This window comes from Talpa occidentalis, unplaced genomic scaffold, assembly GCF_014898055.3.
Source record: "Talpa occidentalis isolate TD23 unplaced genomic scaffold, MPIMG_talOcc4v2.1 talOcc4.5, whole genome shotgun sequence".
In the NCBI taxonomy this organism is placed as follows: domain Eukaryota; kingdom Metazoa; phylum Chordata; class Mammalia; order Eulipotyphla; family Talpidae; genus Talpa; species Talpa occidentalis.
The window spans coordinates 118,312,500-118,329,694 of NW_023604861.1; the positions used below are offsets into that span (position 1 = coordinate 118,312,500).

Here is a 17,195-nt window from a genome sequence, read left to right on the forward strand (position 1 = left end):
TTGGGGGGGGGGATGTGAATATACCAGTTGTGTGAATATACCACAATTGTGTGGTATATTCAGTTGTGTGAATATACCACAATTTATTCATTCAGCTGTTGATGGACTTTTGGATTGCTTCCATTTATGGAATATTATGAATAAATCTTCCATGAACATTTGTGTACAAGTTACTCACTGGGCAGTATTTTCACTGCACCACCTGCTGCATCTCACGTATCCTCATAATCAAACTCTGAGGTTTAAATTATTGTCATCCCCGTTTTGTAGATGAGATCAGTAGTTAATTTACACAGGTGATTTAGCTAGTTAGTAACAGAGATTTGAACCTGGCTAATGAAAACTCCTAAGGTCTTGATCATTTGGTCAAATAACATTTTTGGCTTCAGAGTACTTTTTTTAAAGAAAGATTTATTTTATTTATTTATGCATACAAGAACTGGGCTACAGGCCAGAGATTGGGGGGTGAGAGGATTTACCAGAGACACATTGGGGAGCAGAACAGGCAGATCTACTGAAATACACTGCTGAGGGGAGCAGCTGGCGAGACAAGAGAGATCTGCTGCACCATGTGGGTAGCTCCCTGACCAGGGATTGAATTTGTGCTGCAGTGGCTGCAGATAGCTTCATAGTGCTGAAACTTAACTCCTTGTGCTCCCACTTCAGAGGACTTTTATATCAGGTATTCTTATTTTTGTCTCTTTAGACATCTTCCACAAATTACGGAAACGAAGTGGACCTCTTTACTTTGGGGCTAATTCTTGCAGAACTTCTTCACATATGTGCCACTGCTTTAGAAACATCTAAGGTAAAAAAATCTTACAAAAAAATTAAGCAATAGAAATGATCAGCCATCCGCTCCAAAGTGCTGCTGCAGACAATTGCACTCATGTGAGCATGGGCTGGAACATACTTATATTGCTGCAAGTTAAATATAGATTTCATCTCTTTCAAATTTGAGCAACTAAATTTTAAATGGCCATTCAGACTCCACAGGTCTTGATCACAGACATACTCTGTTGTAGGATATAAATTTGTTGTAGGATGTTGTTGTCCTCTGTTGTAGGATATAAATTTAGATCTTCTTGTTTATCTCATAAAACTATAGCTATTGTTTGCTATTTGAGTCAATATGGAAGATTTAATGCATAGCCTCCTTTGCTTAAGACACTGCTAAGTGCTAGAGGGTTATAAAAACAAATAAGTCTTTTCTCAATGAGCTTATAGTCTAGAAGGAAAGACAATATTAGAAAATGGTATAGATGTTGCAGGAGAAGGCATGAGATCGTATGGAAGCAAGTAGGAGGGACATCTTATTAGCTGCATGGATTTAGGTTTCAGAGAGGCATTTAAGTTGGGCTCAGAATGATCAATTCACTTCTAAGAGTCAAAAATAGACAGCGATTCGAATGTGAAGATAGGAATGTGCAGAATGTTTTGGGGCTAGCAGGCAGCACTATGTGACTTACAAGAAAGTAGTGGTTGATGGGGCTGGAAAGACACTTTGAGGTAAGGAAAGAATAATGACTGTCCTGTGGAAGCAGCAGGGCATCTAATTAGGCAAGTAGACATCCCGGTCAGAAACTCAGTGAAGGAGACTAACCTAGAGTCAATAGCCTTCTCTTCTGTAAAACAGGAATACAAAATACATAGGCTTCCAAAAAGGGTGCAGGGAGATAACACATATGATGCTTTTAACACTTCATGTTGTTGTGTTCAGGATGGTTATTAGATGGGATGGAGTGAGAGAGAGGTCTTCTGCTGCTTCCTAGCTAAAGAGTCTTTCCGAAGATCTAGAAATATCCCAGAGTGATAATGCTTCTAATTTTGTTTTTCTTCCCAAATGAATAATTTCCTAATGGATATATATGTGTACTGTTTTATTTTCAGTTTTTTAAAGAACTAAGGGCCGGCAGCATCCCAGATGTATTTGATGACAAAGAAGTAAGTACTTGAAAATCATCAGAATTTTATTTATTTCAATGTATCATTACTTAGTATTGACTCTTACTATTATTACAGAAAAATCTTCTACAGAAACTACTCTCGCATGAACCCGTGAAACGACCTAAGACATATGAAATACTGCACACTTTGAAGGAGTGGATAGGTGCTTCAGAGGAAAGAAAACTAAAAACATGGTAGCGCCTTTCTGAAAAAGTACCTCCCCTTTAATATTTTTCTGGCACTAAAATTTACTAGGGAATATCAGTGGAATTCATCTTCTGTTTTCATTTCTCTTTTTTTCTGCATTTGTGGAAATGTTTGCATTCTTTTACTTCAAAGACATCCTTACATTTTTTAACTAATTATCCTTATGATGAAAATGGAAAATAGTGCCTGAAATTTTATTTTTAAATCAATTGATAAATGAATTGATTAATAAATATTTATTAAAGGTCTACTGTTTCTGGACCAAAAAATAGATGATATTGTGTATTAAATAGCTAGCAAGTCAGGAGACATAATGTACCCTCGAAAGAGAGTTATGTGCAGTCATTTTGGCAAACACTGTGATATCACCTAATGATGTTAAATGTGTACATTTAAACTGAAAGCCGTAAATTCCATTTTGCATGCCTGCCTACCAAGAAGGTTCATAGACCCGTTTCTATAGCCAAAAGAAAAGGAAACAATATTAATGTCTATCACAAGAAAAACAGAAATTGTACTACATTTTCAACTTAGCATACAATAGAGCTGTGACAGTGAGTGAAGTACAGCTAAATACAGTATCATGATACACCTCTCGGAACGTTACACAAACAAAGCATATTGCAGAAATACATACAGAACAATCCCATTCATATCAAGTTCTGCAACATGCTACATGAAAAAATTTTGTTTAGGAATCCAAACAGTTGTACTAAAATAATGGGAGGGAAGGGAATGAGAACTACAATCATGGGTCGCTTACCAGGGAGGTGTCTTGAGAAATGCGTTGTTAGGTGATTTTGTTAATGTATGAACCTGCTGCACACCTAGACTGTATATACAGAGCCCTCTTGGACATGTGGTCAGTGTCTGACTGGAACGTCAATATGTGACATATACCTGTAGTAATTCCTGGGGGTTATCTCTGAAGAGGGACAGGAGCAATATGATTGGGGAGATGGACTTAAAGGTAACAGTTAACTTTTTTAACGTAAAATGAAGATTGAGGCCATTACTGTTTACTGTCTAGTTATTCTTAAATACATTTTGTATTTATTTTAACAAGACACTTTAAGACTCTGATGTAGTCAGTAGTTAAACGCTGAAATTAGTCATTCTGGAAGGAGTGAGCTCATTTTCTGCTGTAACAAATTGCCACAAAATTAGTGGCTTAAAACAATACACATTGACTCTGTGTGTGTCTGGAGCTAGAAGTCTGAAATGGATTCTACTGGGTCACCACCAGTCAAGGTGTCAGTACACCTCTCTGGAGCACACCGTGTTCAAGAACTCTTAAATAAACCCCCGCCACAGGTCTGCTGAGAAAGCTTGATGGCTCTCTGCCAGAGTTTCTACCTGAAATTCCCTTCAAATCGTTTTTTATAATAGCGTTATTGTGATATCATTCACATCCATTCAAAGTATATGAACCAATGGTGTTTATATATTCAGAGTTGTGCAGCTATCAGCACAACCAATTTTAACACATTTTTGTACACACCACCCCCCAAAAAAAAATCGTGTCATTCCTTATCATCCCCAAAGTCTAGGCAACCACAAATCCACTTTCTATTCTAGAGTTATCGATTCTGGACACTCCATTTAAAGGAAATCATGCAATATGTGCTCTTTTTAATTACTGTGTTTTCAAGTTTCATCTGTGTTGTAACATGGATCTGTACTTCACTCCATTTTATTGCCAAATAATTGTATTATACGACTATCACATTTTACTTATCAGTGATGAACATGTTTCCACATTTTTATGAATGTGACTGAATTTTTATGTTCAAATTTCATATGGACATGTTTCCTTTTCTCTTGGGTGTAATACCTGGGAGTAGAAATGTTGGGTCATGTTGTAACTCCTTCCTTGTACCTTTGCATGGCAAAGTTATGTTCAGTGTTAAGAATTTTGTATGTAAAATTTAAGTAAAAATAATGCTCACTTTCAAAGTTCAACAGTTAAATATTTGGCAAACACACTTAAAGATGTGTGACTAAAACAATTTGATACATTGTCTTTATTTTGAATTTTATCTTTTTTTTTTTTTTTTTTTTTGGGACCCTCGCCAGTGGCCAGGGATTGAACTGGCGCTGCAGAGGCTGCAGACAGCCTCGCAACCCAGTGCTCAACCGCTGTGCCACCAGGGGAGGCCCTTTATTTTGAATTTTAGAAGCTCCAGTATTTAAGAAAATAAATTTTTAAACTTCTAGCTATAGAAATAAACATAACACAATATAAACAAAAGTAAATGGCAATGTGACATTTTAAAAATTAGGTTTCAAATTACATGCAAATATTCTAATGCAATTAAAAAAATTTTCAATGTTCGGCTTCCTTGGTTTTTATTACTTTTTACTTATGAGGCCTAGATGAATAGTTATTCCCACATTATCAGCATAATTGTTCATCAGTGTATTCAAAATATTCTAAGCCATGGGGCGAGTGGTGGGTTGTCAGAGGAGAAAGAAAAACTAGTTCCTAGTTCCTTTTTGTCCAGAACAATCCACATGGCATTAGACCTGACAGACTGAATGTCTATGTGGTGGTAGAAATGACAGGAAAGGATTTAGCTGTAATTCCAAGGGAAAGATGTACTCCTTTGTTTCTGTCATTAATATGATTTTATTATTTTTTGAACAAAAAAGTGAATACAAAACAATAGTAACCAACAATATAAACTCCAATATTTATATACCAATATATATATTTATATTCATCAAAATGTCCAGGGGTTTGCAAATTCAGTAAGCACGAGTCATATATTTAAGATTACTCCCAATTCTTGAGTTTTTTTTTTTTTTTTTTTTTAAAGATTTATTTATTTATTTATACAAGCACTGGGTACAGTCAGAAGCATGGGAGGGTGAGAGATTTCACCAGAGCCAGAGTGGGGAGCAGAGCAGGCAGAAGGACTGAAGTACACTGCTGAGGGGAGCAGCGGGCGGCAGGAGAGGTCTGCGTGCCATGTGGGACCCTCCTCTGGGGGTCGGGGAGCAGCCGGGAATCGAACTGGCGCTGCAGAGGCTGCAGGCAGCTTCGCAACCCAGCGCTCAACAGCTGCGCCACCGGGGAGGCCCCCAATTCTTGAGTTTTTACCCAAAATTTGCAGTGCATCACTTACAATGAATATACACATTGCCATGAAAACTGTTTTATTAGAAGTATTTTGTCTCTAAAAAAGTAGTGCTAATGAACTTTGACTCTGATATCAGACTTAAGGGGAATGCCCTTCCCCTCCTCATGCTTGCATGGAGGGTACTTCTTCTCACATGTTGGGAAAGGTTAAGTGTGGGTGCAAGCTCCTTGTACTTTCATTCATTCATTCCCTGTCCATAAAAAGGTGACTTATCTGATGGGTGATTTTGGGACAAGGAACTGAACACTTGTGGCCCAGCTCGTGGTGGGTTCTTTAACCTTGGGAGTTAAGTGGTCTCAAGGCATAGATGAGTTTTGCCCCCACAAGGCAGTCTGGAGCACTCTCCAATCAGTAAGATTTATTAGAGAACCTGATTCAGAACAAGTCACCCTTACATTTCAGCTTCTCTGATGATTTAAGTTAATACTTTGTTCTCTCTGTGACTCCCGTCTTATTCATCAATTCGTTCCAAAATGAAGAGGGGAGTAATTGTTAGCTGTCAGTGTTCTCAAACCCCACAAGCATCACAACAGAGCCATACACTGTAACTGCCCATGTCTGTGATACTTGTGTTCTGAAAGCACATCCCATTATTTTTTTGAAGTCACTGAACAATTACATCCTAAAGTACATACAAAAACTTCTCAAGTACAAAAAGAATGAGACATAAAGGCTCTTTTTTCATACTGGCACCAAAAATTGCGAATTTTAAATGCTCAAGGATCTTTAGGAGACAATATTTTTTAAGTTTCGGCTTTATTGAGAATAATCTCAGTCATCGTGATCTGCAGACGTGGGTCCTGGACAATTTGAAGACAAGTCTTCTTTATCTGTAACATATATGGGGAAAGTAAAAGATTAATAAAACATGTATAGTGCTCTATCCTAGAAAATTATTTCAACATGTATTTTTGATCTGTTATGTATGGTACTTAATGTGCTGAAAAAAAAAAAAAAAACAGGAGAAGATAAAAACAACAATTAACTCCAAATTCTTTACTCTCAAATACAAAGTCCTTAAATTCAAGTAAGCAAAGCCACCTTGGGCAAATGTGTTAAAAGGGAAAGAACCTGGCTCTGTGAGACATTTGGTAAGTTGCGAATCCCCTCCTGGGCCCAAGGGGTGCTTGGTTTGAAAACCAGTAAGTCTCTTGAAAGCGAGAATGTTTATTTCTGTGCTTTCCTCTCTGACACAGTGATGAACAGACTGGAAATAGGTCAGGAAATCGGCCAGGATACTGTTACCAAGGCAGTGTGATCTTTCTGATTACGACTCAGTGCACACTTGCGCGTGTGTGTGTGTGTGTGTGTGTGTGTGTAGAACTGGGGTGTAGGCCAGAGGTCTAAACAGACCAAGAGTCTTGGCCTCAGAGGCCTAGTCTGAATCTTGCCTTTGCTCCTGAGGTTAAGGGAAACAAGTGTATCCAGTGTTATAACCATCCTTCTCCTGCAAATATACTTGTTTAAAGATTCAAACCCTTTCTTTCATTTAACAATGAAAAAAAAATGACATGGATTTCAACATTTTAATTTTTATGGTTCAAGGCAATAAATTGTTCATCTAACTATATAAAAGTATCTCTAAAATTTAATATATATTGCAAGTATCTCTAGCTAAAGAAAGGCTATTTAAAAGTATGAAACTATTCATCATTCTCAAGTGATTAAAAAATTCCTTTGAAATAAAATACTGAAAAATTTCCTTCTGCATATATAATTGTCAAAAATTAAAAGCAATATTAATGAGTCTTCAATTATTTCTCTAACCAATATTTCCTTAAGACACTGATCCCATATTGCCACTGGATGGAATAAGAAATTTCCATTGTCTATGGGATGTCACTTTTACAAAAAAAGCCTGCACTAAAAATCAAAGAATATATTTTTAAAAAGAAGTATAAAGTATCTTCTTACCTTCATAGGCTGTCCCACACCAAATACAATACAAATGTTCTTCTCTTAAGTAACTAGTCAATATTTGTAGTTTTTCCAGGACCTAGATATAGGACACAAACACATTAACAGTTCACGCGGAAGAGAATCTTGGTGTTCTGGTCTCTTAGATCATGCTGAATTAGCATAAATATTCTGTTATTCTCAAATCACTTAGGCGAGGGGTGAAGGGTACAATATTTTAGAACATGTCCCAGTGTACCAGCTACCCTGACATTTTCATAAGTCTGCCAGATCCAACAAAGACCACTTGGTCATCTATCTATCTATCTATATGTAGATACATAGATCATATATATGTAGATATATAGATACATCTCTTTTTCTCTTTCTCTCTCTCTCTAGGGCTGGCTCTATTATAATGCATCCTTTAAAGATCCCTTCTAGGGCCTCCCCGGGGCAGAGCGGGTTGAGCACAGCGCTGTGAAGCTGTCCTGAGCCTCTGCAGCGTGGATCCCATTCCTGGCCGGCCAGGGAGATTCCCACATGGCACGGCAGACCTCTCCTGTCTCGCCTGCTGCTCCCCTCAGCAGTGTATTTCAGTAGATCCGCCTGTTCTGCTTCCCACTCTGTCTCCAGTGAGTCCTCTCACCCTCTGGTCTGTACCCCAGCTCTTGTATAAAAATAAATAAATCTTAAATAATAATAATAAAAAAGAAAAAAATAATATACATTAAAAAAAAATAAAGATCCCTTCTACTTTCAAGGACTCTACCTCCCCAGAAGGTGAATATTGTCTCCCTTTGCCATTAGAGTTCTCATAATGGTCTCACATACAGTTAAGCAAACATAAGTTTTCCGAATTGTAAATGCTTCCTACAAAAGTCTTGTGTGTGTGTGTCTCTGTGTGTGTGTGTAGAACTGGGGTGTAGGCCAGAGGTGTGGGAGGTAAGAGATTCACCAGAGACAGAGTAGGGAGCAGAACAGGTAGATCTGAAAGACACTGCTGAGGGGAGAAGCAGGTGAGCCAGGAGAGGTCTGCTGCGCCATGTGGGTCACCTCCCTGGCCAGGGACTGAACTCGGGCTGTATTGGTGATAGCGCTGAGCCTTAACGCCTAGGCCACCAGGGAGGCCCCCCAAATTCTTATACAAGTAACCAAAGGAATGCATATTCCACTCTTGGATAATCTCTACTTCTTTCAAACTGTGCTTTATTTTTTGGTTTTATTTTTTTATGGGTGGGGGATAAAGATGCTCACTAGAATCACTTTCAGAAGTTTATCAGGAAACAAGATAGAAATTGTGATCATTTTACATTTGCAGTCAATCCAATCCATCATTCAAACTGAAACTGAGGTGAGATAGTTAACTGGAGCCAAAGAGAAAAAAATTATATCAAGTTATGGTTAGGGGTTAATAAAATGATTCTGTAATGCAGTGGTTCTCAGCTGGGGGTGGTTTTTTCCCTATGGGACATTTGTCAATATCTGGAGACAATTTTGGTTATCAACCTGGAGAAGGGCAACTGGCGTCTGGTGGGTAGAGGCCAGAGATGCGGCTGGACATCTAAGAATGCACAGACAGCACCCCACAAAAGAGTTCATAGTACCAAAGCAGAGATATTCTAAAGGAACTGGTGCCAAAACATACACTTAAATCTTCACTCGTATATTCGTCTTCATCTTGTTCTTTTTCTTCCTCTTCCTCTTTTTCAGTTTCCTCTTCAAGCCTCAACCAGTACCATGCCTCCCTGGGAACCTGGATATTCTGAAAATGTAGAAATTATTACAAATTAAACATAGCCAAACAGAAGACTATCTACAAGTACGTTCATGTCAGTATGAATCTATTCTTTCAATTAAGGGTGCTTCTTCTGGAGTCAGGCATTGTACTATGAACTAGGGGATGCAGAACCCAATTAGAATATTGTCTCCAAGTTGCTGACAATCTAGTAGAGAAAATAAGCAATGGGTATAAATAGTTTAGTGCGTATATTATATTCCCAATAATATATATATTTTGAATATATATATAGCAATCTTCTAGATTCTGTTTACATTGAAGGAAATTTTACACACACTTGAAACTTAAACTGAAGACATTTTATTTTGATGGTACTTGAGTCATCAAAATGAAAAAAAAAAAACCAGAATTTTAACAACACTTCAAATGTGAAATAGCATTCTATCATGATTTTACTAGTTATAGACAAATGAGGTACTTAACATGGACTGAAAAGAAGCTATTTCACTTAATCAAATATTCTGATACACAGGACTTCCACATATTCTAGTTCTGGTAAATCAATATTCAAATAAGTAGAGAATAATTAAATGCAAGCATGTTACTTAATCTTTATTGGAAAATTCAGACTATTCAAATTCCTGCAGTGAACAAGTCATTGTATTAATTATCACAGATCAGTAGAACATGCAAAATAAAAGCTCTAACAGAAGGCTAGATACACCACGCTTGGAGTGTGCGAGTCTCTCTCACCCTCTCTTTAGTATAAATACATGGCAAATCTTCCTGTGTGCCAAAACACTTTACCAAACCAAAAACTGGTAAAAGGCTTACCTTCTGAGTATCCAGTTGTTGACAGGCTCGCTGGCTTCTTCTGAGGTCACCTTCCAGCTTCATTTCATCTTGCTTAGTTTTAAGTCGCATTCTAATTGAAAGAAAAAAAAACTGTACAATGAAGGTCTAGACTTGGGCCTCCCTGGTGGCGCAAGGCGTTAAGCACCACACTATGAAGCAATCCACAGCCTCTGCAATATGAGTTCGATCCCTCGCCCGCCAGGGAGATACCCACATGGTGCAGCAGACCTCTCCTGTCCCTCCCGCTGCTCCCCTCAGCTGTTCCATTGAGTGGCACAGTCTGCCTGTTCTGTTCCCCGCTCTGTCTCTGGTGAGTCCTCTCACCCCCTGCATCTCTGGCCTGTACTACAGCTCTTATATGCATAAATAAATAAATATTTAAAAAATAAAAAATAAAGGTCTAGACTCAATTTATTGTTTTTATGCCTGTGTACTGGAAAACAATAAAGAGATGAAACCCGAAATAGCTCAAATACAAAGTTTTACCGAAAGTCTTCTGCAGCTCGTTCTTCAGCTTGGTTTTTCATGTGAATCTTTCTTCTGTAGTTTTCTAATTTTTCCTCAGCTTTCCGTTTTAATAATGTATCATGACCAATGCCACTTTTTCCTGTTTAAATAGAAAACTCTGATAAGAAGCTTACTAGTGTTATACTCCTAGTATGACAATTTAAATATTTACAAATTAAAGACAATTCTAATTTGAGTGTAATCACTCAGAATCATTTGACAAGAATGATGGGAAAAAAACACTAAAAAACATTATTTAATGCAAACATACATTTGATGTTTACAAAGAATATTAGTCTGATCTAGTAAGAGTATAATACTTTACAAACTTCTTAAAATCAAGAAAAAGCATCAACTATCAACTTTCATATTAGAATGATGAACAAATAAAGTATTTTTTCTTTTGAATTTACCCAAAGTATTAAGAAAGACATTTAGTGAGCATATATGTCTCAGAATACTTTCAGAACATTTCAATGGACAAAAATAGCTATATATTTTTAATAGCCATATAATTCTCCCCATATTTTATTAGTTAAATTTTATTTTACACGCATTAAAAACTTTTGAGTTTAAACAATTTAAAAGATCAATTAAACATTTTACTGAAGGCTTCCTATGATAAGACCTACAGGAGCACCACCATAAAAAAACAATATTTATTAAACAGACACATATGTTAGATCAAGGTATAAGTTATTGTTACTGGTAATATGCTAAAAGAGTAATCATATACCTGTTTTGACATTGAGTGGAATAGGTTCGACAATACCATCACCTAGAAAGAGAAGAAAACACAAACTACTTTAGAAAGTCTTACTCAGACTATAGGTAACCATAACATGTAACTTTACAGTGTTCCTCACATATACCCTCCAGTCTCGAAAAATCTATTTATTTATTTATTTTTTAAAAAGATTTATTGATTTATTTATACAAGCACTGGGTACAGTCAGAAACGTGGGAGGGTGAGAATTCACCAGAGCCAGAGCAGGGACTAGAACAGGCAGACTGATTGAAATACACTGCTGAGGGGAGCAGTGGGCACGGCAGGAGAGGTCTGTCCCACCATGTGGGACCCTCGCTGGTAGCTGGGGGATCGAACCAGCGCTGCAGAGGCTGCAGGCAGCTTCACAGCCCAGCGCTCAACCACTGTGCCACCAGGGGAGGCCCTTTGAAAAATTTAAAACTGAAATCTGAACATCAATATTATTGTTAACTATTGGCCTTTTCTTCAAATATTCATCCTTAATAGGGCTAACTCACAAACTCTTATGCCATTTGAAGGAAGTGTTAAAGAAGTGAAACACTGATACTATGTGTCCAAAAGGATGATGGCATTACTGGGTAAAAATCAAATCAATTACAGTAGAGAAGGGAAAAAGCAAGAACTTACAGAAACTGCGGCAAATATACAGTGTCTACATTTTAATAAGCAGTTGTACTTCTAGTATGACAGCCTCTGCAATATGAGTTCTATGTCCGGACGGCCAGGGAGATACCCACATGGCGCAGCAGACCTCTCCTATCCTGCCCGCTGCTCCCCTCAGCTGTTCCATTGAGTCTATTCTGTTCCCCGCTCTGACTCTGGTGAACCTCTCACCAGAATTGAGCTTTTTCAACTGCCACAGACATAGAACAAGGAGGGCAGAATCCTGTCATCATCTACAAAGCTGCTCCTCTGCCCTTTGGTCATTGGGCTTCTTAACACTTCTCTGGTCACCAATCTTAGCTGTTGCCTCCACTGCAGGGGCCGCCCATCCCAGACCTCTGGAGCCTTCAGGGCTGAACTGGGCTGATTAGAAGCTTGATGGCTTGAGATGGGAAGATGAAATATAATGTGTGTTAGTACCTAAGAGACTAAGAAGCTGAAGTTTTAATTTCTTTATCGATGTACAAAGATGAAAGAGTGATCTCTGGTACTCATCAATATCACCTTTTGCTGTTTAGGAACAGCTGTTTATTTCTGGATGTGACTTACCACTCTTGCCAAGGGCCTGACCACTTTTATATCCCATTTTTTGGAGCAAAGCAAACCCTTTGTTTTCACAGCCTAGTGCATTCTTCAACCCAATGTCACGTCTTTCTTGTTCTTCTTCTTTTAAACTCTTCTGTCTATTTTTCAAATTAGCTTCCTGTTGCTTTTCTTCTTTCCGACGGGCTTCTCGGATTTGTCTGAGCATTGGCAATCCCGGTCTGACATCTTCCCTGATGAACACGGGAAAAGGTTATTTGAAATGTTCTCATAATATGGCCACTTATTACTGAATACTACTTATTATGTTAGTGCGTCTTCTTTGGTTATCTGTGTTAACATTAATATTAGACAACCCAGAATGGCTATTTTAGTAAAAGTGATGAAGGCTTGTATCAGATTGTAGGAAACTTAAAAAAAAAAAAAAAAAAAAAGCATAGAGTTTAAGAAATTAGAAAGAGGGGCCTTCTTGGTGGCGCAAGGGGTTAAGACATAGCCTATGGGGCTATCCGCGGCCACTGCAGCATGCGTTCAATCCTCAGCCAGGGAGCTACCCACATGGCACAGCAGACCTCTCCTGAATCACCTGCTGCTCCCCTCAGCTGTGCATTTCAGTCAAAATGCCTGTTCTGTCCCCCGCTCTGTCTCTGGTGAATTCTGTCACCCACAGCCCCCCCACCACTGCCATACCTCTGGCCTGTACCCCAGTTCTTGTATGCATAAATAAATAAATCTTTAAAAAAGAAATTAGAAATAGTAAATTTAGGCTAATTTTTCTAGGCTACTGTCAATAACAATAAGCAAAACTGAATAGCATCTAGAAGAGACAATAAGATGAAATAAAGGAAAAGAGTAAATTTCCTTGGAAGAGTAGAATACAGAGAATCATGGGCAAAAGTAAAATGCTTGACATTCCTCAAGTAAAATGCTTGAGGTTCCTAGTATCTTTATATAGACATATAGGAGGTGTTCCTATAAAGAAGTAAGACTAACTTTCTAACCTCAAAGTTAAAATGAATGACATTCCTGAAGGGTCAACATGTCTCCATTTATCTTTACATGCAGTTTGCACATTTACTTACTTGACATTGATGAAGGAATCAGACATATAGTCCTCTTCTTCTGCCATGTTGAGCTTCAGGCGACAATAATATCTATCAAATAAAGCAACAATCTTTTTAAGTTTACCAAACTGGAAATAAACCTTTGTGTATCAACAGCCATGATTTTCTCTGGAGCTCGCCTATGTATTCAAGTGCCCTTTTGGTATCTTTTTTCTCTGCAGAGCTCCCAAACCCAGCCATCAAAAAATTCATTATCTTCTACCCGAAACGTCCTTTATCCCCCATAATTCCAAATTGATGTCACTACTATCTCCCCATTCCTGACCCCTTATAAACCTCTGCCAATTCTTCCTCCATATTATCTCTCATGGACATTTTCTCCTATAGCTATGACCACTGCTTTAGTTCGAGCATTTCTTTCCTACTGAACATTACAACAGCTTCCTTATTGGGTTTCATTGCCTCTGGCCTCTCCCAAATCATCCCCTACATCTCTCCAGAGTGTGTTTTTTAAAAACACATCAGGTCACATTACATGCCCATTTCAAGTTCTCGAATAAACTTTACCCTGCAGATAGTGTGGACCAGGCACTTTAGAAGGTTAGCAGGAGCAATCTCATAACCCAGACCTTGACTTTTCTTTGGGATTCTTTTTTTTTTTTTTAAAGATTGACTGATTGATTGATTGATTTATACAAGCACTGGGTACAGTCTGAAGCGCGGGAGGGTGGGAGAATTCACCAGTGCCAGAGCGGGGAACAGAACAGGCAGACCGAGGAAATACACTGCTGAGGGGAGCAGCTGTCTGCGGCAGGAGAGGTCTGCGCGCCATGTGGGACTCTCGCTGATGGCCAGGGATCGAACTGGCGCAGCAGAGGCTGCGGGCAGCTGGGCAGCTTCGCAGCCCAGCACTCAACCTCTGCGTCACCAGAGGAGGCCTTCTTTGGGATTCTTTATTGAAGTTACAGGGGCTTCTCGGGGTGTCTGCACACACCTCAGACATGTCCCTCCCCTCTAGGTCTAGGATACTCTCCTCAAAAATCTGCCCTGACCTCTCCAGGCCTCTCTCTATAGCACTTTATGTTCAAGCCACTAATTTGGAACTTAATATAGTTAACATCTCACTTGTATGGAAACATTTTTGAGGCCAGTTTTCATCCAAAATGGTTACAATCGTGTAACTATTGGGTATTAAAGCGATATAATATCCAGAAAAGTACATCTCAAACTTTAATTTGTATATAAATTGTGCTGGGAACTTCTTAAAATGCACAGTCTGATTTTGAGTCTCATCCTCCTGCAACTGAATCACCAGTTGGAAAGATATACATTAAAAATGTATATTTTTATACATTTTTATATTTTTATACAGCACTGTAATACTTTTTTCATTCAGTGTAATTGTCCAGACTCTTGGCTGCAGTAGACAGAATCCCTATTCAAACAAGCTTAAGTAACGATGTTTATTAGTCTATGTAGCTGGGAAGAATGCTAGGTCATAGCATCAAGGAAACAGCTGTAGGAATCAGAGCTTTGGGAAAAAGGGTGGGAAATTCATTACATTTGTCCATTTTCTCTATGTCTTCATTCTGTAGAACTATTTTTTTTTTTTTAAGATTTATTTATTTATTTATACAAGCACTGGGCACAGTCAGAAGCTCGGGATGGTGAGAGAATTCACCAGAGCCAGCCAGAACAGGCCACACTGCGGGGAGCACAGAACAGGCAGACTGACGAAATACACTGCTAAGGGGAGCAGCAGGTGGCAGGAGAGGTCTGCCATCATGTGGGACCCTCGCCCGCGGCCGGGGATCGAACCAGCTGCGGGCAGCTTCGCAACCCAGCGCTCAATCGCTGTGCCACCGGGGGGGGGGGGGGGCCCAATCTATAGAACTATTCATAGATCTCTTCCTAGGGCCGAGAAGGTGGCTACCCACAAATCAGGTTCCATACTTTCAGCTCAGAAATTCCAAAGAAGAGAATGTCTTTTCTCTGCAATCTGCATATTCACATCTCCTAATGAAAGAGATTCTTATTTGCTGAGTTTAGGTCATTCCATTCCCTATTGCTGGGACATAGAGTGCTATAATTGGCCATCTTGTGCCCACAAGAGTATTGGTTCTGAGATTGCCACTCCTCACTACAACTTCATGTAAGGCAGAGAGCTGAGGTCCCAAAGAAGGGATGCTTGGCAGGCAAAGAAAGCATATGTGCACTGCAACAAAAGACCACCCTTATGTATTCAGCAACTGGACCAGCAGCATTTGCCATTCATTTATAAAACCATGCAATTTGGGGAGTACAACTTCACACCTCAATATGTACACTTGCTATACCCAGTAGCCACTAAAGTTCCAGTGCCCATACACTGTCATATAACCCTCCCTGTCTTTTCCTCTCTCCCACCCCTGGTATCCACCATACTTTCCATAGTTCACTACAACTTGAAAAAGTCTGAGCTAAGCTAAATCATGAACAAGTTCCTGACTCACAGAAATTGAGATAATAAGTGATTATAGTTATTTCACTCTGCTAAATTTTGTCATAATTTCTTATACAGCAAAGATAACATAAACCATGACCCAGATCAGGAGATAAACCCTTGAGTCACCACAAGAGCCCTCTTTGTCCCCTACTGTCACACCCCTTCCAGCCACCTCTTTCGTTTTGTTTGTACTTTCATTATCCACATATGCCTCTTTAAACATTACAGTTTAGCTTTGCCTACTTTCCTTTTTATTATATCATAAGCTAAAATGTATAAGATTATATACAGTAATGGTGGTAATTCACCTGTAAACCTCAGACTGTTCATTTGTAATAACAGTATCTTAACACATAACGGTTTAGTGCCTACCCATTATATAACACATTTTTATCCCATTTAATCACCAATAACAATTCTATAAGGTAGGAATAATTAATCCCACTTGCCAGTAGGATAAACTCAGTATGGCTCAGTGAGTGAGACTCATTATGTATGACTTACTATGCACCACAAAGAATCCAAGTCTCAGTGTTTTTATTGCTACAAATAGGATTTTTTTTTTTTTTTAGGAACCCATTTAGCTCTAAAGTGTAAAGCAGATCTCAATGGGGTTATAGATTCTGTTATGGGTGGATAACCTTTAGCCTCATCCAATTCCCTCAAGAATAAGGATAAACCTCAGCAGGTGATAATCCAGGCAAAGGTGACTGGTGTCTTGGTCACCAGTGACAGCCAGGATGTGCGAGAAGTGGTCGGGCTCTGGGTATTTACTTTGCAGCTAGAGCTAAGCAGATTTATTGATCGATGTCAAGGTTTACTCCAAGGCTTCTGTTTGAATAGCTACAAGAATGGAATTACCAGTTTTTGAGTGTTTGGACTGTATTAGCAGGCTGGTTTTGTTTTTTTGACAGAGAGCGGGAGGGGAGGTGCGGAGTGCTGCTTTAGACACATGACAGTCCCCTCACACACCCAGGTGGAAACACGGACTAAGGAGTTGGACAAACAACAAAAAGATGACAAGAAACACTTCAATCCCAAACACTCGCCTCGGTGACCCCTGAGCCCTTCCTTCCCTCTCGAGTCCCTCCCGGCTGCAAGGGTTGCACAGACGCAAACATTCCCGGGTGGAAATGTAGTGACGGCGTGACGGAGAAGTCACGGGCGACATCATTCCATCCCGCGCTCCGGCCCTTACCTGGCCGCTCTAGTCGCCCAGGGGCCGCTCCCGAAAGCACGCACTGCGCATGCGCCCAGCAACCTGCGCGTGACGTCCGGGGTTACAGTCCCCGCAGAATTTCCGCGTGCAATGAATTGGCGAAACCGGAGGCCGGCGGGTCTGGAAAGACGTAGTTAGTGCACATGCGCATAACCA

General features: G+C 39.3%; 2 protein-coding genes across 2 annotated transcripts in view; one reads left to right on the forward strand and one right to left on the reverse strand.

Annotated features, from left to right (window-relative positions):
• Positions 1-4,496, forward strand: part of EIF2AK2 (eukaryotic translation initiation factor 2 alpha kinase 2) — a 35,531-nt gene extending 31,035 nt beyond the window's left edge. The window contains exons 15-17 of the mRNA XM_037528223.2: positions 707-808; positions 1,891-1,944; positions 2,023-4,496. Coding sequence (XP_037384120.1) covers positions 707-808; positions 1,891-1,944; positions 2,023-2,145 — 279 coding nt within the window. The 3' untranslated portion in view covers positions 2,146-4,496. The remainder of the gene's footprint in view (positions 1-706; positions 809-1,890; positions 1,945-2,022) is intronic.
• Positions 4,497-5,966: 1,470 nt separating this feature from the next.
• Positions 5,967-17,160, reverse strand: GPATCH11 (G-patch domain containing 11). The gene is made up of 9 exons (XM_037528226.2): positions 17,019-17,160; positions 13,354-13,425; positions 12,278-12,504; positions 11,033-11,074; positions 10,276-10,396; positions 9,769-9,859; positions 8,842-8,958; positions 7,212-7,293; positions 5,967-6,127 (listed from the first exon to the last, which is right to left on the reverse strand). The coding sequence occupies exons 2-9, from the start codon at positions 13,398-13,400 to the stop codon at positions 6,069-6,071; spliced, it is 786 nt and encodes a 261-aa protein (XP_037384123.1). The 5' UTR covers positions 13,401-13,425; positions 17,019-17,160; the 3' UTR covers positions 5,967-6,068.
• Between the last annotated feature and the right edge of the window lie 35 nt (positions 17,161-17,195).

Bases quoted from the DNA above. Each gene is read 5' to 3' on its own strand.
- GPATCH11 (XM_037528226.2), bottom strand. From the start codon at position 13,400: ATGGCAGAAGAAGAGGACTATATGTCTGATTCCTTCATCAATGTCAA. The intron at 8,959-9,768 runs GTAAGCCTTTTA...CTACATTTTCAG, and splicing joins AACAACTGGATACTCAGAAG to AATATCCAGGTTCCCAGGGA. The intron at 6,128-7,211 runs GTAAGAAGATAC...TATATGTTACAG, and splicing joins GTGTGGGACAGCCTATGAAG to ATAAAGAAGACTTGTCTTCA.